At 39.2% G+C, this 22,086-nt stretch overlaps 2 protein-coding genes across 2 annotated transcripts; one reads left to right on the top strand and one right to left on the bottom strand.

The window, feature by feature from the left end:
* Positions 1 to 115: 115 nt before the first annotated feature.
* On the top strand, positions 116 to 4,346 carry tprg1l (tumor protein p63 regulated 1-like). The gene is made up of 6 exons (XM_023427425.2): positions 116 to 461; positions 680 to 771; positions 1,014 to 1,064; positions 1,182 to 1,307; positions 1,609 to 1,762; positions 2,396 to 4,346. The coding sequence occupies exons 1-6, from the start codon at positions 234 to 236 to the stop codon at positions 2,588 to 2,590; spliced, it is 846 nt and encodes a 281-aa protein (XP_023283193.1). The 5' UTR covers positions 116 to 233; the 3' UTR covers positions 2,591 to 4,346.
* A 179-nt stretch (positions 4,347 to 4,525) lies between these two features.
* On the bottom strand, positions 4,526 to 19,853 carry wrap73 (WD repeat containing, antisense to TP73). Its single transcript, XM_023427424.2, has 13 exons — positions 19,696 to 19,853; positions 19,024 to 19,111; positions 18,704 to 18,856; positions 17,086 to 17,202; positions 10,570 to 10,642; positions 9,610 to 9,713; positions 9,137 to 9,223; positions 8,679 to 8,813; positions 8,171 to 8,248; positions 7,991 to 8,093; positions 7,782 to 7,907; positions 5,719 to 5,910; positions 4,526 to 5,059 (listed from the first exon to the last, which is right to left on the bottom strand). The coding sequence occupies exons 2-13, from the start codon at positions 19,090 to 19,092 to the stop codon at positions 4,947 to 4,949; spliced, it is 1,350 nt and encodes a 449-aa protein (XP_023283192.1). The 5' UTR covers positions 19,093 to 19,111; positions 19,696 to 19,853; the 3' UTR covers positions 4,526 to 4,946.
* Positions 19,854 to 22,086: the final 2,233 nt, after the last annotated feature.

Below are 22,086 nucleotides of genomic sequence, written 5' to 3'. Positions count from 1 at the left end.
CTCTGAAACACCTGTTCCTGTGATTAGCTCTCAATAACATTATGTCTCTTTAAGAGGAAGGGAATTAATGGGGGGGAAGTGAAGCAAGAAGGCACTACTTCCTCATAGCCCTCACAATCAAAACATTATTCGTGCGCAATGGGTGAGTCTTCATCCTCGAATGGACATTTTCTAATCTAACGCTTGGCGCACATTGCCGGAGAAAGCCCCGCGAGAAGCGTTTTTGTCGCACCATGCTTCAGCTGAACGACACGGTGGAGCCGGATAGTCCCGGCGCTGCGATTCTCCACCCTGCAGAAACCGAGGAGGGGGTGGAGGTTGCCTTCACGCCGCCGGAGGCCGGGCGAAGCCTCGGACACGGCGCGTCCGTGGCCTGCTGCCCCCCGCTACAAACGCTGACACCTTTTCATGTGCACAACCCCACAGTGCAGGCGAAGGTGAAGGACTATTTCGTGTTCAGGGTAAGTTGCTCCAGCTATAAAAGATAATCGGCACCTAGGCCGGTTTCTTTTTTTAAAATCAGAATATGCGTATATGTTCAAAACAGCCCCCTTCAGTGCTCTGGCGCTCTTTAAGGTATTTGTGGTAAATAAACACGACCTTATACCAGAGCATCACAGGGAAGAAGGGGACACTGAGATGAGGCTGATGACTGACGCTTGTGTGATGCTGATCTCAGCCAGGTACCATTGAACAGGCTGTGAGCGACATCAGGACTGTGGCACTCCCTTCCGAGGATGGAGAGGTGCTCAGCGTCTGGCTGCTGGCTGAGTAAGTATCAGTACAGCAGCATGTGTCTGTTTGGATGAGCCGCTGTGTACAACGCAGGGTTTATTGTGCTAAGGAATTATTGGACACTTAATAAGGCTACAGACTAATAAATAAATGTGTGCCAACGATCTGTCTGATACTTTTTCCAACACATCTTCTGGTTATTATTCTATATACTTCTATATATTTAAGGCATTGTTTCAAACGACTGTCATCTTTGTTTATTTTGTGTGGAACTACAGAGTTGACCACTGGAACAATGAGAAAGAGAGACTGGTGCTTATAACTGACAGGTAACTCAAAGAAATAAACATATTTAGTTGACTGGGCTTGATGAAATAAATCATATTGCATATGACGTTTGACACTGTCTTTTGGCACAATTTGTCATCCTCTGACTGTGTGGGCAGGTCTCTGCTGGTGTGCAAGTACGACTTCATCAACCTGCTGTGTCAGCAGGTCATCAGGATCTCTCTCAACGCTGTAGACACCATCTCAGTGGGCGAGTTTGAGTTCCCACCAAAATCCCTAAACAAGTAAGCCAATACATTGAAGTCAGCCAACGGCAAATTAGTATTTACTCTCAAGTGTATTAATACCCGTGCTATGAACAGGACTCCACTCCAACCACGATAGAAACATTCAGGAAATGATGCACAGGAAAGAAAAAGATAAGAGTTGTAAAAAAAAAAAAAACAAGACACAGAATGAGGGGATAAAATAAATAATTGGAAGAGATGAAATAAAAAGAGTGTAGGAGTGCACAGTATCGTGCACTGCTGGCCCATGTACAGCTGATCCCATCGCTCTTACACTGCTGTTTTCTGGTTGTAACAGGAGAGAAGGATATGGGATTCGTGTCCAGTGGGACAAACGTCCTCGGGCCTCGTTCCTTAACCGCTGGAACCCCTGGTCCACAGACATGCCCTACGCCACTTTCACAGAGCACCCTATGGCCCGTGCTGACGAGAAGGTGGCTTCTCTCTGCCAGGTATCATCCCTGTAACCAAATAAAGCTAAATCTGCATTTTGAGTAATTAATCTAATGGATTATTTGACTTTTTTTTTTTTTTTTTTTTTAAAACATCTAAGCATTCAGTTTGAAATGTTATACACTTTTTCGTGTTGGCCTTATTTTACAAGACAGACGATGGTGACCAGTGGTGCCAGTTCATTTATGCACAGACAGCAACAAACGCGGCTCTAGCAGTCACAGTCCAGATGAAAACAACGGACTGCTTGCGGCTTTAAAAACTGAATTCATGCCATGAGAGAAAGCTAGTCATTCATATTATTTAAATCAGTGTAACTCTGACTTTGTGTATGAACAGTTATTGTCAAAGCTATTAGTGTTTTTACTTATTGGCATGGCAACAGCGGTACCTGGGGCAATTTTCTGGGGATATGACTACATTTTCTCATTCAGAGCCGTTTCTACATGTAATAAACAGACCTCATTTGGCTGTAAGTTCTCAATCACATCTGTATTCTACACTTAAAAGCAACTCTAGGAGATGTTGCTTTCATTCTGGATGTCTTAGTATACAGTGTAGATCTATATAATTGAAGTTTTTGGAAGGGTGTTGTGGTTTAAGTGTCGTGTTTTTTCTTCTATGATGCCAAGTTGGACAACTTCAGGACCCAGCTGGTGCAGGCAGTGAAGAAAGCTCATAAGGAGCACCCCATCCCCGGTCGGGCTAACGGTGTCCTGATCCTGGAGAGACCCCTGCTCATCGAGACCTATCTGGGCATTATGTCCTTCATCAACAATGAGGCCAAGTTGGGCTACTCCATGACTCGTGGCAAGATCGGCTTCTAAAAGTGCACGGTTTCTCCAAATTAGAAGAGTTCAACCCATGTGTCTGTGTCACACTGCTCTGTCTGAGGGAAGCTGTCGCTCCACAACAGTCTAATGCACAACCTATCAGTGTGTGTAAGTTGAGCCCATGAGATGTCCACACCTCCTTAAGTCGGTGTCACAGACAAGTGGTCAGCCTACTGTAGGTAAATGATGCGCAGCACTGCATGGAATGTGTACTCATTTGTTTTTGGTCCCTCCCAGTCCCTTTCTATCAAAGAGCTGCTCGCAGATCTGCCACACCTGCGCAGGCCCTCAGGAGTGAATGTCCATGTGACATAAATTGGAGAGAAAGGACAGATTAGATTTTGGTAGAGGAGTGCTAAGAACAGAGTTGTTATTTCAGGGGTAAAGATAAGCTTTGTTGGGGCTTTTTTTTCTGCAGCCAAAAAAAAAAGACAGTTATCATGTTTCAATGTTTCATATTTGCTACATTAATATGATTTGAAAGGAAAGATTGTATTATTCGGATTATAGGGCCATATGATAGGAACGGGATAGCAGCTGATGGATTGAATTTAATGCTCATGTCACATGATCATCGTAATAAAACGTTACTAATACGGAAACAGTTCCAGGATCTGCACTGCTACACTGTAAACGTCCGGGCTCAGATATGTTACTTGTGAAAAAGTAACAGTTGGGGTACACTTTTCAGCATGTTGTGACCGTCCTCTCTTATTGGTCAATGTTGTGCTACCCATGCTTACATTCGCCTAAAGTATGCCTTTGCTCAGAGGGAGCTAATGTACCACATGGAGAACTGCATTAGCTACTTTAGCTGAAAGGGACTCGTATGTTACAGATGTTGTATGCAACATGGACATGTGTTTATGTTTGCCTTCATGGTTCTTCAACTTAGGTGTACATTTGCACTCACCTGCACTAAACTCTGCAGAGAGAATAACGGATGAGTTACACAATTAAATACATGCAAACAAAGCTTTGTAATTAACCACATACTGTATGTATCTTGTGAATAGGATTTAGGTGATTTTCTTGAGCTGCACCCTATAATATGATTGTGCTACCAAAGGTAACAGACCATATTTTCATGCTCAACAATGCCAATGAATAGTGTCCCAAACTTTTTCTGGTCTTAACTTGTGCTTGTTCCCTGCACGTTGAGTTTGCATGACAGATGTTTTTTAACGGAATAATACAAAATCTGTAAATACTAACAAGGTTTTATTTCTCTGTTACTTTGAGGCAGTTAAAACATGAATGATTGTAGAAAATGAACATTTCATTACTAGTTCTGAAGTATTTTATTTAGGGAATTTAAAGAGAGATTAACTGATTATTACAAACATGTGGAGGGTTACTTTTTGTTCTAGATATTTGTAGCACAGTAGCCACAGTGGAGAATAATAAAGGCCTACATGCTTGTCTGGGCCTCAGCTCTGGTTCTTGTAAAGTACATTTACATTTTGTTCGTACTGTCCAGGACTGCAACAAAGTGATTAAGATACAGCTCAAGTAGCTGTAAACTTTGTTTTAATAAATGGGACATAATACACACAAACAATGCCTTGAAGCCAAGTAATACGGTCTTAATATATTTAGTCCTGCTTGTTGATTTGTTGTTTGGATTTCTACTGGCATTTCAGTTTAGTCATAGTGGGTCAAAGTATTAAATTCTACCAGTAACAATGCAGTATTTGCAGATTGAAAATAATGTCACTTGTGAAGAATAAAGAACTGATTTAAAATTACACACTGAAAACCTGTATCATGTCTTTGTTCCACCGAGCAGATCCGACACCACAAACACAAGCACCGGGGACTGTATTTGTTGTGGAGATTAATTGGTTTTAACTCTTTAACTGTTCTCACTAAAACAGCAGCACGAACTGCACTATTCTGGCAGGTTAAAGGCACTGAATACACAAATGGTTCTGAAAAACAATAAAGTTTAATAACTCACTTTTAGTTGCATTGCTTATGACAAAATTTATTCAAAATAGTTATACACGTTCATGGTTATACACATACAAAATAGGTCAAACTAAAAGTACAGTGAAATCTATAAAACTTTGTAAACATCTATCTTCTCACAGTGTTCGGAACTAGTGCTTCAGGACAAACTTATTTTTTTAAATAGTGATATTTAGCCATCATATCGACAAGAAAAGGAACATCTCAGTAACCTGCACTGAGGGCCTTGGTGAGCAGTTACATGTGAAAGTAAGATTAAGAGGAGGAGTGTTCCTACCAGTCTTTTGGTCATCACCTTAACATTCCCAGCCAAGTGCTTGTGGCTACATAAGCCTGAACTGTGATCCGGTTATTCTTGATACCTGTGTTTTTGTGTGTATTACTTGTCCTCCTGGTCTATGTCCATGTAGCACAAACACAGCTGCTCTTTTCCAAGCAGGATCAGAGAGTCTCCACTGCAGTGCCAGCTTAGTGACTGGACCTGGAATCCACCTGGTAGAAGAGAGAAAAGAGCAACTGTGATGAAAACACACCTACATATGAACAAAATGAAGATGGGGGAAAAAAAACCCAGTGCATCTTAAGACTCAACACTGAGGTTTGTTCAGTTTGTAGTCCTTAAAAAAAAACAAACAGTATTCAGTTCTGTGCTACTTAAGGTTTTCTAAGTACAACACAACAAACCTTTCGGGATAAAACAAAACACACAGCAGCAACATAGATGAGCATCCAGCATGTGAAAGCTGAAATACCACAGATGTGATCTACTGGTAAACTAAAAACAGCAGATATATCTTGCATCTTTTCTGTAGCATAAGAAAACTATATCCATGGCATGACTCATTGTGGAGGTTCCCAAATTCAAAATAGAGCTGGCCTAAAAGGGCTTCAAATCTTTTGTTCCATTCAGATGTAATAAACTGCAGCAGGTTACATCCCGATTTCTTTGGCAGGTTTTAGATTTTAAATTGCATCTAACAGTGACTGTTCCTATGCCTGCCATGGCAAAATCAAAGCGAAGTGTAGATCTTTGAGGTTAGTGTTAACTAGGCCTTTGTCCCATAATTTTATTTAATTTGATGTCCTTTATAACTTTCATTCATAGTCCGGTGTACACACAATATAATGCGGAGCAAAGCAGAACATGTTACCTTCAGTGGGGACCTGGACAGAGACACAGCCTGCTGGGGACCAGAGATAGAGTTTGGTGTTGGCTGTACACAGTGCCAGCCGTGGGCGCCGGGGGTCCCACTGAAAGCAGCGCACAGCTGATGTCTGCTCCAGCACAGCCTCCAGGCTCATTTTCTGCATGTCCCACACCCACACAACACTGGCCATGTTGTCTACACTCAGAGAAACACAGATACACACTCAAAACCACTCTCAGCTTATAGAGCTCTGAAGCATTGCAGCACAAATGGCCAAAACTGTTTTTCTCAAACGCTTTGATGCAATTCTTGCATCAGAAACGTCACTCTTCACTCCTCACGTTCTCAAAACCTCATCATATCCCCACACACATTACAATCTCTCATTTGTCTAAACTTCTATTGTATCCACATACAGTTCACTACTAAAGACGTTTTCTCATTGTATTGATGAATTTCTCATCCGACAACTCATGAAAACAGTTTGTGCCTTCATCAGATAGAATAACAGACCACTCACTCTGATAAGGCCCTGCATTGTGTGTGTTTTCAATCAAATCTCTTTAAAATTTCTTCAAATATGTATGAGAGAGCAAGACCTCTCTCTCACATATGCATGCACGCACGCACGCTCACACACATGGTGATCTCAGTCCAGACTGTTCTCATCCGTGGTTCCCTGGATGGTGGAACAAACTACCCAATCCTATCAGAGCAGGGGCGTCCCTCTCTATCTTCGAGAATCCCTTGAAAACTCATCTCTTCCAAGGGTAGATCCTTTCCTAAAACCCCTAACATGTCTAACTATTACTTACTATTCACTTTTGGTGCACTTCATTAATACAATCTCCTTGTACTTTTTAAATAGATGTAGTACTTAATATTTACACTAAGGTTCCTACTGCACTGAAGCTTACTAAGTCGCTTTGGATATATATACACACACACACACTGTATACTTACATATATACTGTATACACATACTGTGTGTAGTGGGAATTCACTGTACTGTAATTGGTGCTATGTTTACATTTGATTGCATATTTTTCTTTGTCTATTTTCCGATGCATAGTTCCATGGTTAGGGTTAACCATTTTCTTTTTTTCAACTACTTTCACACATTTTCTAACCTACGTCTCATTTTTTCAAAACTGTACACAAAAATCTAAATTGCACACAAAACGCAAAGTACCTCATATCTGCTGCAAAACTAAACACTGCATTGAAAATATCATAAACACATCTAAAAATCAAATGACCAACACTTTTGTCCTTATTGTGAATTTCTGGATACACCATGTTCTAAATCTAAAGCTCTTCTGTCTTCCATAGGCTTGTATATACATTTCCATACAGTGCTCTAAAGTGTCAGTACAGTACAGTAATCTGCTGAGAGGGGTTGAAATGTACACAGTACAGTAGACACCTATGTAATATTGAAACAATAGTTATTTTCCAAAATGCTACTGTTGTCATATATAGGTAATAGGTTAGGTTACTGTTAACATATATAGGAATTTTATGTAATACAATACCAATACATATTGTACAGTAACACTGGAGTAGCCATTAGACAGGTGCATATCTCTCATCTCTGATGGATGCCACTGTAAACCGACTCATGATGGGTTGGACTCAGTCCAGCCTCTCTCATAGTTAGAGTATATTATTCACATTTCATTGCTGTGTCTGAATATTTTTTACTTTATATTTTTTGCAGAACTCTTTTTCAGAAAGTCGGTATGGTTTTTATCAAGATATCAAAACATTTGACGTCTTGAAGCTCTGGTGAAAAGGTTTTATTCATTGGTGACAATGTTGAAGTGAGAGACTGACTTTGCATGTTTCGACACATGTGAACAAGGTTTTGATTGTTTTAAAAGCTTTTTAACATGTCATTTAGTGTTGTAAAAAAATGCATTAACTGTACTGAGAACTCCATTAAGAGTGGTGGGAAGTGGTGAAGCCGGAATTGCATCAAAGCGATTGAGAAAAACTGTAATACATATAATACAGTTGTCTTGGGCTCACCATGAAGGTAAAGCTGAACAGCTGTGAAGTCTTACCATTTTTGGTAGCTAGGAAGCGACTGTCTGAGCTGAATGCCAAGTTAGAGACACCGATCTTGGGGTTGGCTCGGTCTGGGTCTGGTTTGACCACGGGAATTTGGACTGGCAGTGGACGGATCTCATCTGGATGAGGCAAAATCAAATTTGACTTTGTGTTTGGAAAAGCTTGAACTCATCTTTTTAAATAATGGAAAAAGCAGACATACATTTGCTCTGGGTGTTGAAGAGGGTCGTGCCAATTGTGATGTTGTGTAGTGACAGGTCGTCACTGCCAACAGCTGGCCTTCTCTCCACTTCCTTATACACAACCTAGAAACACAACAGTCATTAAGTAATTGAACTGCAATGCCTTCAAGACTCATCTGGAAGACCTGGAAAATACTCACAGCTTTTGTGCAGTTGATGGTTGCAGGATGGTCCAACTGTGCAATTTTCTTCCATGTTATGTGATTGAGGATGCGCACCTGACATGATGATATTAACGTCTTTTGTCATTTTATTGCACTGTACTGATATTGACATTTGCACAAAAAATCAATTTAAGTTTATACTATTCCTTATTTACACAAATGAATTACTCAATTTCTTAAATGGCAACTTTACACAAAAATGTTACATATCAAGGTCTTGGGGAGCAATACTGCATATGTGACAAAAGCTGACACAAGGTAGTTTTGTGGAAATCTGATAAAGTGCCTCAAGTGACGTCACTGCAGAGTCAGCATCATTTGGGACTGAAGTTTGAAAATAATTGATACTTTTTCTGTCCATCATGAGTTAAACAATGTTATAAAAGTATAACGCTAAACGGTGGAGTATTCTTTTTAAGACAAGTTGCTTTTCAACAATACTCAAGCTAACAATGTGATATTTTTTTTAAGCGTCTGTCCATACTTTTTCATCGTAGCTGCCGATGGCCAGGAACTGGCTGCTGGGGCTCCAGGTCACAGACTTGACACCCAGTGACCACTCATAGGCACTGTAAGTTGACAGCAATCGGCCATCCAGAGAATACAGCAACACCTTGTACTGCGGAGAGGATACACACACGTGAAACAACAGTACTTGTCTTCTGTTAATGTTGCACTGGGCTTTGCTAAATGTTGTACTTTGACCATAAGGATGCTACACAATAACAGGTGACTCCTTCAAAACACAATAGGTGTGTGACACCTTGTCAAAAGGCTTTTGTAAACTGTAGTGCATTTTCATTACGATTACAGCTTTGTTTTTCATCTAACACCTCATATGGTGATCCACTGGAGCAGAAAGAATAACAGCTCAACAAAGTTGTTAGGATGGTTAATCTACCTCTCTTGTTGAATCTTATGTCTGTAAGGCAGCTGACTCACCTCCAGACAGCTGTCCCACACTGCCAGCACACAGCCATTGGGAGACCACTCCAACCCTGCCAGGTCCTGCGTCTCAGTCTCAAAATGCTATGACAGAGATAAAGAAAAAAAAAAAAAACAGTGACGAAGTTCTTTCTGAAAGCCAGTACAATCAAGACGGTGGTTTGGGATTTTCAAAAAACAAAAAAAACCCAAAAAGCATCAACCTCATTAAATTTGAATAAAAAAACTTTTGTTAGTCTCTTCGTGTCGCTGAAAGCATCTGCATGGCATCTTGAATGATGAAAGTGTAGTCTCCATCTTGGTTAATGACAATTTCAAAGAATTCATATATAATATTTCTACTGTCACAGGTTGAATCTGTCAATATTTCTGGTTACCTAAATCTAGGTTTCTTCCACTGTTGCTTACTGAAGATTTAAGTACATATATAGGGTCATAAAACTCAAGCAAAATTCCAATGCCCCACTTACCCTGAGTAGATGCCAGTCGTCACAGACAAAAACACTAACATAATCTTTGCAGTCACGGCGCTCAGCCAAGGCCATATAGCAGCCATCTCTGCTGAAATCTATACCTGCGGATGAAAGACGACAGATGAAAGCTGCAATTTTACAGGCAACTACCAATTGTGGCATATGGCACAATTATGATAAAGGGCTTACAATTACATTGACACTGTAATGGGAAAGTTGAACTGAAAAATATAGTACGTTTGGAAATAAAAAAAAGAAAGAAACTCTACCTAGAAAGACCTGCATTAGTCAGGTTTGATGCTTAAATTTGACACAGTAGTATAATATAGTCCTTGTAAAACAGGTATCAAACAATAGCAGTTCTAATATTCAGTTGCCTACTTTAATTAACACTAATAAAAGTTGAGTCCTCAGCAGCAGCAAAGAATAAACAAACACACTGACGAAAAAAGTAATTTGCTTTTGATCAAAACATTATGTATTACCTAGAAGAAAAAGGCAATTATCTACTCTGATAACTGAATATGTAACCTCATGGTTTCCTGTGTATTTCATCCAAGGTAATTATCTGACACTTCAGGTCGGTGGTATGTAACTATCATGGTCATATTACCTATATAACGGCTGTGAGAATACACAGGTTGCAGAAGGGCATAGTATTGCATGTGGAAAATGGGGAGAGTCATAGACAATCATTTTTCCACTAGCTGTTGACAGGCCTGTTATGAAGAGCATGCCCCATTTACTGAAGAGGGGCACAGCTGTCAGCAGAGAGGACCGTAGTCTGGCAACGTACCCAGGGTCGTGCCACAAGGTAAAGAACGGCATGTGATTCATGGGACATGCTGAGGCACTCAGACCCTGGCCCTGTCCTCAGGTACTCCTGGTAATACAGATTCACACAGATACTCATAAGCCATGAGAAAATAAATAAAACAATATAATTCTCTTACTCACCCTTCTGACATGCTTTGGGATACTTGATGTAAGACACAGCTTTGGTGCACAGGGACCAGACAGTGACTCTCAGCTGTCAAGGCACAAGAGGAGGGAGGGACAAAAACTAAAATGAAATAAACAATGGAGTATATTCAAGTGAAAGTATGATAAGACAGCACCACACTGCCAGGCAGCACAAAGGGTATAAACACATCCTAATGCCTATGAAATACAGGATTTTTGACACTGATAAACATATTATTGGGAGTTTAAAAAAATCACTCAATATCTTGTGTCATTTTTGAACATGGGCATATAACATAAACAGTAATTATTAAAGAATTGTGACCAAATGTGTGCTCTATGTAACATTAAAAGTTGAAAATATACTTATATGTGCTCTCTAGTGGACAAACTGTTTAATTACAACACTGATTCTAAATCATTTTAAGCAATTTTTGTCTACAACTTCTTCTTCTTCTTGCTCAGCCAATATAAACAATAATAGCATCATATCTGTCACAAAATAAAATTGGACAATAATCTGGGTCATTCTGATATATCAACCGGGCTCTAATCCAAGCACCACATGTAAAAGAAACATTAGGATAGTATTAGGGATTGAGTTTTGAAGTAAACAGGGGTTTTACAAGCCAGTTTGACAGCATGACCATTTGGACTAGATGCCCTCTTTACTGTCATTAGAGAGTTTAGTCTACACATACACACATATATACACACACACACACATATATACACACACACACACACACACTTAACCATTATTCTTCTGTGAGAAGATGCCAACTGAGGCTCTCATCTAATAATGAACCCTATAACACTGGGTGCCAACAGCAGCCTGTTAAGAGCTCACTCAACCAGGCCTCTGGCCTAATTAGCCCTCCAAGTGCTCCTCTACTCCCAAAGGCTTGCCATCAGCTGGGCAGATCCAGATTAAAGCCCACACTGGCATGGTCCATCATGTTCTTAAAGGTCTGTGGACAGAGTGTCTTATATCTTTGAAGAGGTCTATGATAAATCTCCATGAGGGATATGAGACACTGACATGTAGCAAATCCATCATGAGATGGATAGTCCTGTAGGGCTCCGGGTGGAGTGCTGTCTATCAGTGTTCTTCCACAGGGAATAAAGGCATATGTTTAAGGGTTGATGTCACTGACAGGGATCAAAAGAGACTATACAGATTAAATTAGGACTTGAACACATTAAATTAACAGATGATCCAAAGCAGCATCTCAGCATACAGCAAGAAAATAGGACTGGTCCATTTAGTAGCCAAGATGTAATCTTAGACAAGTGTGCTACAAGTGTGACAAATTAACAGGAAGTTGTATAGCCAGCAGGTTGCAAAAATGAGAGGCAGTGCCAAAGAATAACTATCTGGCCACAAGTCGGCATAACAAAGAGACTACGTGTTAATGCTCAGTTTTGACTGCGGTCACTCAAATACCCACCAGCCTCACTTCAGCAAGACTGATGCCAACAAAAGCAGGTGGCATTCAGCCAGCAGTGCAGCATGTTTTGACACTAGGACCAGTACGAACTGCAGCGTCTAGCTCTTCAAGAGACAAGGGGCACATGACACTGTCACAGAATGTGCGGTTTGTACGACTTTACAGTTGTCTGGGTGTTAAGGTGTTCACAGAGAGAGCTGTTGTTGCTATGCCATCGTTAACAACAGGCCAAGAGTGACAGTATACGTTACATTTTGTAAACATAATGAATGTTATAGAAAGATGATTGAGGACATATGGACCACTTGTATATTTATAATCCAGACTAATATTTGCCTTTTATATGATACAAATAGTAGACCATCTGCATTCATTTTCTACAGGTCACTGTCTTATGAACAGTTACAGAGTTTGATTAATAGTTCAATAGTAGAGAGCCACTTTCCTTACACTGCACAACAAGAGATGTTTGGTTGACTGCCCTTCCAAACTCTAACTATGACAGTATTCATTACAAACAATCCAAATAGCAAAGGCATGCAAACACAACACAACACCATTATGGGTGCTGAATGCATGACCCTCATACCTTCCTTTACAGCTTACAGGAAGTCAATACAATATGGGTGCACGTGGCCCTGTCTGATCATGCTTTGAATGTAAAGTTGTTAAAATTGTGAACTAAACTGGTTATGTATGCTAGCCAAGAAGACTGCTAAACATATTCCTCTTCTCATAGGGAAAACATGTAAATGTCAAAATACAGGTTTAACATAAATGTGAATTTTAATATTAGCCACTGTGCTATCCTCAAAACCAAGGTCTGCAGACATGCATGCACACAATGGCACTATACTGTACCATTATCACTGTCATTCCACTTTCAAATAGGGATGCTGTGCATTCTTGCGCAATTTAAGTTTAGTTAGTTAAACTTCTAGTGTTTTGCAATTCTTAGCAAACATCACAGCCAGACATTCTGAAGAAAACCCTGTTCACACATAAAAATAATTAATAACAACAATTAATGATCCTTCAAAAAATCTTTTAAAATAAATTGGAGCCTACTCTTAATCCTGTATTTTGCTTTTGAGAATGTGCAGAGCTAACACTATTCAAGTGACAAAGCTTCCATCACAGTGCAGACAGATATTTGAACTGGGCCAAGTCTGTCACCTAACTGGGCTGAAGTGTCAACCCTCCTGTTTGGTCAAGATATCCAGCTGTGTAAGCCCTGTAATAACACCTCACTGCACGCTTCCTGGACATCCCCTCAGAAATGGTGCCATGGCAACCAATATCAACACTGCTCAAACACAAACACACTTACACTTCTTAGATGCCTTGAACCCACCACATCGGGGATGCATGGAGCTCAAGACCCGAAAGGCAGCGTAACTTTAAACTGGGTGGAGGAAGGGTAGCATGGGGAAAATAGGTGGGAAATGCTTTTCCATGGGGGGTGGTATGCAATAAGATCCTTAGCTGGTAAAGCTACACTTTAGATGATGAAGTATCCTCACCAAAGGTGAGCAGCAGCTTGGGGACGGGGGCTAAGGACTTGAGGGTGGTGTAAAAAGGCAAGATTCCACTACAACAGCGAAAAATTCAGTGCCGGGGTTAACATAAATGCAACTGGTGATCAGAACCGGCTGCAATTAAATACAAGTACAATATTTCATTTTAGTATTGTTTTGATCACTATACGCATGCAATTTTACCAGACAGAGTGCTTGTGGGATTTTTTTTAAATGGGTGTTAAAATGGGCAGCAAATTATTGTTTCATAACATGGCTGTTGTGAAGCCCTTTCAGGCTCTTAGCTATAATTAAGAGCAGTAACAATAATAACAATACTTTACTTGACATGATCTGACATGACAAGTTTCTTAAAACACTGCCAAATAGGATAACTGTGGCTAATTTCTACCAGCACATCCATGTAGTAGTAAGTATTCATAACAAGAAAACCACAGTAGAACAGCCTGTGGGCAACATGATAACTACGATCAATTGCAGACCAAAGTTAATGACAGCAACCTGGAATAAAACATATCTATCAGCCATTCTTATTGTGCACCGAGGCCAGTGCAAGAGAATGGGCAAGTGCATTTGATGCCATATAGGCCTATCTGTCAGCAGAGGATTAGACTGTAGGCATTCCACATAGGAAGCCATCTGAAACCAATATAGCCTATTTCTCCTGTTACAGCCTCATGATTCTACCAAGGAACTGGAGCTTCCCACAGCCCACACATAGGTATGAGTGAGCTATTGTCCCATGATGCAGTGCAGCAGCTGTCTACGTTTGCAGTTTGGTCCAGTAGTGTTTTTGCCAACAATGCTACATGTTAGCAAGGCTCCAGCAGTACTGGCCAAGAATGCTATTGCTAATCCGATCCCAACAATGTAAAAACCATTAGAGAGATCTAGCTCAATGATGTCCTTGGCTAGAGTTTTTCCACCCTCAGTTTATCACCCCTCAGCTGGTAAAGGTGGATTAACATGGACGTGCCAGTGACATTTTGTGAGGTCCTAAGATAAATGATCGGAATTCAAATAGGAGACGACTTGCGTGAAGTCTAACAATGCATAGGCTAGGTTTCAGCAGTGTGACTTTCTATTAAATCTGTGCCATACCATATTTTAAAACAGCTGTTTTTTTTTTAACATGTCCTCCAAAAACAAAATAGTTCTACATTGAAGCCATAAAGGAATGGCTTAAGAGCATTTCTAGCTGCCTGGAAAAGCAGTGCTCACCTGTAGTCTGTGTAGGGCTGCCAATGAAATCCCTGTTAACATCACAGAACAATATACTTAGCTCACAATTTACACTGTGACAGTAAGAGAATGGCTTATAGATTATTGTATAGCTACAAATCAGAAAGATCTGAAGATATTCTGTTTGGGGTTAAGAAGAAACAACTGAAACATCTATACAAAAACAGACAGACAAACACATAAGCCAGCTAAGCAGATTTACTGACACATAGACAGACAGACAGACAAACACACACACACACACACACACACACGCACACACACGCGCACACACGCACACACACACACACACACACACAGAGACACAATCCACACCACAGGCAGCTGTCCCTAAACAAGTTAATATAGCGGGTTGTTTATGAGTGGGCCTGAAATTCAAGCCTGACACGAACGCTCGTCTGGCATAGCCTTAATGAAATTTTGGGCTGGGGTGAAGGCAAGTTCAGCGGGCCCCTTGGCAATGTGGTAGCCTGGTGCCTCTGGTACAGTAGTTTTGCAACCTCCACTACAAAAGGATGTTCAATAACAGTAAGAAGTACTAAAACTTCCACCTCATATCAATACCAGTGATAAGGGCAATGCAGAACTACACGTGAGAAGATGTTGCGTCATGGACTACCATGAAAATCTCTCATCGTTAAAGCATTAAAAAATACCCAATAATAATTCAAAAGAAATTTGGCCATGACAATCTACTGTCACTGTTGTCTGGTCACTCAACAGTGTTTTCTCAGAATTTCTTTATTTTTGTTTGAAAAATTACTTAAAAACAATAGATTGATAATCAGAATATTACTCTTCTGTTGAACAACCGATCATTTCAGCAAAACGCTTGCTAAGGTACTTGTGGTTGTATGCCTCCACCAACCAGTTGAGTTGCAACAAATATGATCACAATCTCCCCTTCGGCTCCTGAGTTACAGCACTGAATAATATCCAGAAGTGTTCTTGCAGAACATAATATTATCCTATTACACGTTTGTGTGAAGGTTTTTCATAATTAGCATATTCATTCTTCCGCTGTGGCAAAAAAACATATCATGTGAGGTCACAGTGACTTTTGACCACCAAAATCAAATCAATTCATCCTGGCATCCAAGTGAACATTTGTGCCATATTTTAAGAAATTCCCTCAGGGCATTACTGAGATATTGTGTTCACAAGAATGGGACAGACAACTTTGATATTGATTATTTGAACTTGTTCATTCCTTTGCTCAAACATAAGATGACTGTAAGTCAAGTCACAGTCAGACATCTAGGGAAGGAGCCTCCATTCTTTTCCGTCCTATTCCTTCTTGGAAGATGCAGACAGACACAAAGCAGACATGCCACAGACACTTGCACTCCCTGCTCCCCACTCCAGACCAGACACAGTGGTGTGTTGGGCCACAACACCTGTCAAATGATTCCTGGAGTCAGGTTCAGCATTACAGACGTGGTCGACAACGGTGCCCCCATCGTATTCCACATTGCCCAAGTGTATCGGCTCAGCCATTACAACACGTGGTTACTGTGGATTGAATTTAAAACAGGAACTGATAGGCACAGAGTGGACCTAAATGCATCGTTATTAATCTGTAGTTCATTCTGCAGACTTTTATAAACACTCGACATCTCTTGACTTTAATTTGGCCCTTATATTAATCAGAAGGCTGCTATATACAAGGGAGTGAAACTTCATCAAAACTTCTGTTTAAAGGAATGAATTAATCTACACAGTTATTTTTCCTTGTGTAAAAAACACCTCAGATATAAGCTAATTTTCATCCTTCAGTAGCTTCCAAAGTGTGACCTATGGTTTGATATCACTACAACTACAGTGGTAGAAACATTAGACCATTTTATTTAATCACAGTAGATTTTTGGAGCAATCTAACTAAGGATCTCAGGCTGGCTGATTAACACTTATTAAAACATGATTTTTAACCTTTTGTATAATAGCTTATAGTAATCGAACATCATTAAAAGGACTTGCTGCAAAAAACCCCCCCAGACCTACATCAGAAGGGCACATACACATTGCACCCATGTTCAAGAGGTACTTGAGACCCATGTATGACAGGATGCTAACAGGAGGGGAGCTATGAAATCAGGCTGAATACATGCAGCAGGTGGGGGGGGGTCTAGTGGCAGTCAAGAAAGGCTCTGGTGTCTGGCTATTTTCAGGTCCCCCTCACTTGCGGGCCAGCAACAGTTGAAACCAGACAAGCATTTGCATAAACACACTTCTGTGCGCATGAATGTATGCACGCATGCACGCAGCAACTTCACACTTACATGGAACTCAGTGGTGTTGAGAATGTGACGTCCGTCTGGACTCCAGCGCGAGGAGACTAGTCCTATTGAGCCCTCATCAATCTTACAGTGCCAGTCCGGCTGTTCAAGAGACCACACCTGAAAAGAAAGACAGAGAGAAGTGGAAGAGTAACAGAAGGACAGCAACCAGCCGTCATTGATGACATCCCTCATACACATCCTGTATCTCCCACAGTACCAGTAAGAAACACTTGACCATCAGAAATCATGAAAGACTGGCGCTGGATACCTCTTCAAAGGTAAGCTACCTACGCTGTGATACACATGAAAGTGACATTACACTAACATGCAGAATTTTAAAAAGTTTTAGTCTAAATAGAGTATAAATTAATGATAAGATTTATCAGATTTGTGTGATAAATGGTGAATTTCATTTCTACATGTTTCATTAAAGTAATGCTGAAACACTACCAAACAATATGACAATTTGACTTGTACAAACAATGAGTTTTTGAATTTTCGGAATCAATTTTTCTGAATCCAAATTCATCTACAGTGCTGTAAAGTGCTTTTCAACAAATTAGCACAAAATAACAGCTGGACCATTTCTAACTGATGTACAACAGGGCAACTGCACTATATGAAAGTGAAAATTACGAATGAATAAACACGGCCAGTGAAAACACAAAATAATTGTTTAGAAGAGAATATTTTATTTTATGTATTTGATTAAATGATTTCTAAATTTTGTCAACACAGGATGTGATGGAAAAAGGCCTTGAAGCTGTTCAGTGCAGTAAATTCTATGCAATCTAACCTGAAAAGCACTTCATCTTATTTTTACCCATTTCAACAAGGCATTGGGTCTATCAGAAAAAACTTCAGCTAAAAAACCCTACTAACCATAATAAAAAGAAAAAATAATAATCTGCAGCCCGGATGATACTTTAAAATATTTATCAATAATGTTACTTCACTATGTTGTTTTATCTTAATACTTCTGTTTGCCAACTTCAACCTCTTAAACCAGCACCTTTAAGACCCAGATTCTCACATGTCTGGACTTAGAAGTTGAAAGATTTTATCAACTACTAAAATCCAAACGAAAGCAAATGTACTCTCTACCAATCTACCAACATATCAGAACGTACAAAGTACAACACAGTAAATAAATGATTAAGATGATTTCTCCAAGTATTGTTTAAAAACCATATAAAATGTTAATTTTGTCAAATTTTGAGTGCATTGGAAATCAGCAGAAATCTGATGTTTTTCTTGGGCAATACTGTACGTTAAATATAGTATTTTAAGGCTGTGACAAACTTTTTTGTTGTTGGTTAATCTCTGGATTATTGTTTATATCACTTAGTTAATTTTTTAATCGATTAAACATCATAATTAACACAAACATTAACAGTGCTCCTGGAGCTTAAAGAGATGCCTTGATATTGCTAAAATTGTCCAACTATGAATAAAGGCAAGAATAGTCAACTATTTCATCCATTCAAAATAACCATTAATTAATCAATCATAATGCCACTAACAGTATCAATCTAACAGACGAGGACAGACTGCAACCTAACAGGTATATGACTGAGCATACTCATACTCACACTGGTATCTCCTTCTCATAACCTACCTGTACCAGTCCTCTCTTGTACATAGCACAGAGAATAAAGAGAGAGTCAGAAGACCAGTCCATGTGATTAATCTGGTCCAGGCAGGTGTAGAGCTGCAGGATCTGCAGGGTGCTCACATCTCGCACCACCAGCCTGTACTGCACACAGGTAGCCTGTGGAGGACAACCCCAGCCATGTCAGAAAAAACGAGACCTTTAATCTCCTCCACTTTTACAAAATGTAACTGACAACCTGTGGGAATTAAATGGGAGTTGAAAGTATTATTTATACTCCATCACACACTTCAAAACTACAAATTAGTATATAGTTTACTACTTACCAAATATTTCCCATCTGGGGAAACTTTACAAAGTTGGTTGGATTGCTTGAAGACTTCTGAGAAATTCATCTTACGATCACTACTAATCCTGCATAGTGAAAACATTATGATATGACATTTGAAAAAGGCCCGCTGAGTTTCTTCAAACCTTTAACATCTTGAGAGATGAGTAGTTTTGACTAACAAGTCCACTCTTCTCAACAGTCGCAGTTTCCAAATAGTAACACGTGATGGCACCATAAGTCCAGTCAATAAAAACGCTTCACACCGTAAATACACACATAGTTTACATAGACTGATCTTCTCTAATGCAAGAAGAGTTGTTACGTGGGAAAAGTACTTACGCGAGTCAAAATGGATTAGGACGTTTCAAAGCAACCTCAGCAGAAAAGGCTACAGGTCGCTAACTCGTTACGTTAGCCGAGCTACCTCACTTGCATTTTCAAAATATATAGTTCAAGCAAAATGAAGCGACGCGTCTAAATCACGTCTTTGTATTCTCTTGCTATGAGTATATCTTAGATAACTCTAAACCAGTAGTAGCGAGATGCAAACAGTAGTTAGCTATATGCTAATGTTAGCTGTTAACTGTCACTGGACTAGCATAGAATGCTACTAGCATTTTAGCAGTTAAGTAAAGTATGATATTCGCAATCAATGACAGAATCTTACCTCCAACCTCAATTATATTTTAATGATGTCTATCAGTGAACAGACACGAAAAGCCCAACAAGCAATTTTGAAAAGTTTTTTCTTCGCATGATTGTTGTCAGGGTATAGGTTGTTCATCTAACTGTTGCTAGTTTGTTTGTTTGAGCAGGTAACGACAAACCAACGCTGGCCAATCAGCATCTGTCTGCAGCGTTTTGCCTTCTGGGAAATGTAGTTCATCAGTTGTGTTTTCACTTTTTTTCTGCGTGTGTGTATGGAGATAGATTCGTCTCAATATTATTATTTGTGTGAACAGATTTAAAATCAGTGCATAAAGCTGTAAAACACCTTTCACATATGCAAAAATAAATTTGTAAACTCACAAAAATATCTTGCAAATATAAAACGGATCAGCAAATACACAGATTCCACGAATAAAAACATATAAATGTAAATAAATTCAATTAATTTATCTTCCTAACATTTACAACTTTCGAACAGGCATTTGTGAAGCGAAAACGCATTTATAGATCTTAATTCTACGCTTTTAGATTAGCATTTCACATACACGCACAGTTTTAAGACATGCGATGCCATTTTCGCTTTTCAAAGTAATGCAGTCTTGTATGAGCTGTTATTTTCCCCAAATAAGCACCGACAAGTAACGTGCACTCGTTAACGGTTGTAAATTATGAAGTGACAGGACCCGGTTAAGGTCTTTGATAGTATGGCTGTTGTTGTTAATATTTTTTGTGTTCATTTTTATTGTTCATTGTTAATATGTAGGCTAAGCTAACGTTAAATACTAAACCGGCACCTATTGCCATGGTAACAGTAAACATGTTGCGGACTGAGTGAATGAAAGCAGGGTGCTGGATTTTATACACTGTGATGATGATGAAGATGCATTGTAAACAGACTCCTTTTCATACCCATCCAACCTGTAAAGAGATAGCTTGTATCATTTGTTTTACCATAGAGTTAATTATAATCATCCAGTCCATATTTTGTATTCTCTACATGTAGGCTATAATCAGTTGGCAGTTATCTTCGTTAGTCCTTTAGTCAGTCCCAGCTCATCTCTTACAGGTGCTAATAATACGGAGTATGTTATAAAACACAATATATACTAAATAAGTTAAAGGTTACAAGGCCATTTATTTATCATTTGAAACATTTATTGTTTATTATTAACTATTGTTATTATTGTTATTAGCAATGAGCCACAGGACACATGAATTTCCCTAGGGGATAGATAAAGTATCTATCTATCTATCTATCTATCTATCTATCTATCTATCTATCTATCTGAAAAATAGTTTCATGGTGTATGATTTCTGTATATGATTTTTGTTTTGAGTACCATAAAGGGACTACAATTAGCACTTCTCCATCAACAACTTTTATAGTAAATATCCAGTCAGAGATGACATAAATAAATAAAGATAGAAATTCATATAGATAATAACACTGTTCATTTTGAGACGTTAGATTCAGTAGCATATTTTAGAAAAGATGTTTACTCAGAAAGAATAAATGAAAAATAAAAGAGGGGAGCCGGCTAGCTTGCCCCCAGTGGGCCATGGGCAGCTAGCTTGCCCCCAGTAGCTTGTAAAGTAATGTTTACAAATAATTTCAAAGTTTGTTGTTGTAAAGTAACCTCTGTAAACTTGTAAAATAAATCTACTTGAGAAACTCAAGTTTGTGTGTATGAAAAAAATGTGCTTGTGGCAAAGAGATTTGTATTTGTAAAAAAAAAAAAAAAAAAAGACTATGTGAATCAAAACAGAAAAAATGATTAGTGGTGAGGTCAAAGACCCAGGGAAAGTAGAAATGCTTTTGTGGATGTTTGTGTAGAGATACAGAGCAGAAAACGGTAAAACTCAACATGCAACAGGTGATGGTGGCTCTTTTGTCTTTGTCTCCACTGTAGATACTGAAAGGTGTAGTAAATTTTCAAGATGGACGATTGTGCAGGGTTGCAATCTAGTACAACTTTTAGGATCTAAGGCAGAGATCAAGGTACATGAATTTCCACTAGGGGGTAAATAAAGTATCTATCTATCTATCTATCTATCTATCTATCTATCTATCTATCTATCTATCTATCTATCTATCTATCTATAACAGAACCGTTTTCCCTCTGATTGGACTCTGCTTTGTGAATGGATTGTCCAATCAGATTCAGGTGTGAAAATAGGGTCAAAATTCTACATGTAACTTTGGTGGGAACTGTGAGCACAAAGTCTTACAGTTTTCTGCTTTGTATCTGTACACAGACATTGACAAAAGCGCTTCTTTCACAGTGTCTTTGTCTTACCTCACCACTAATGTCATTTGTTCACAGGTTTTAATCTCTTCTTTTTTTTTTTTTACAAATACAAATCTCTTTTACACATGCACAATTTCTTC

Source organism: Seriola lalandi, unplaced genomic scaffold (genome assembly GCF_002814215.2).
Source record: "Seriola lalandi dorsalis isolate HSWRI2012SDOR001 ecotype SW California unplaced genomic scaffold, Sedor1 jcf7180002054861, whole genome shotgun sequence".
In the NCBI taxonomy this organism is placed as follows: Eukaryota; Metazoa; Chordata; class Actinopteri; order Carangiformes; family Carangidae; genus Seriola; species Seriola lalandi.
Note: the sequence above shows the minus strand (reverse complement) of the source record. Positions and strands in the feature narration are given on the sequence as shown.

Coding starts and splice junctions, on each gene's coding strand:
- wrap73 (XM_023427424.2), bottom strand. CDS start 19,092: ATGAATTTCTCAGAAGTCTTCAAGCAATCCAACCAACTTTGTAAAGTT. Junction 8,249..8,678: donor TCGGCAGCTACGATGAAAAA/GTATGGACAGAC, acceptor TCATCATGTCAG/GTGCGCATCCTCAATCACAT. Junction 7,908..7,990: donor CTTCAACACCCAGAGCAAAT/GTATGTCTGCTT, acceptor TGCCTCATCCAG/ATGAGATCCGTCCACTGCCA.
- tprg1l (XM_023427425.2), top strand. CDS start 234: ATGCTTCAGCTGAACGACACGGTGGAGCCGGATAGTCCCGGCGCTGCG. Junction 772..1,013: donor AGCGTCTGGCTGCTGGCTGA/GTAAGTATCAGT, acceptor GTGGAACTACAG/AGTTGACCACTGGAACAATG. Junction 1,308..1,608: donor CCACCAAAATCCCTAAACAA/GTAAGCCAATAC, acceptor TGGTTGTAACAG/GAGAGAAGGATATGGGATTC.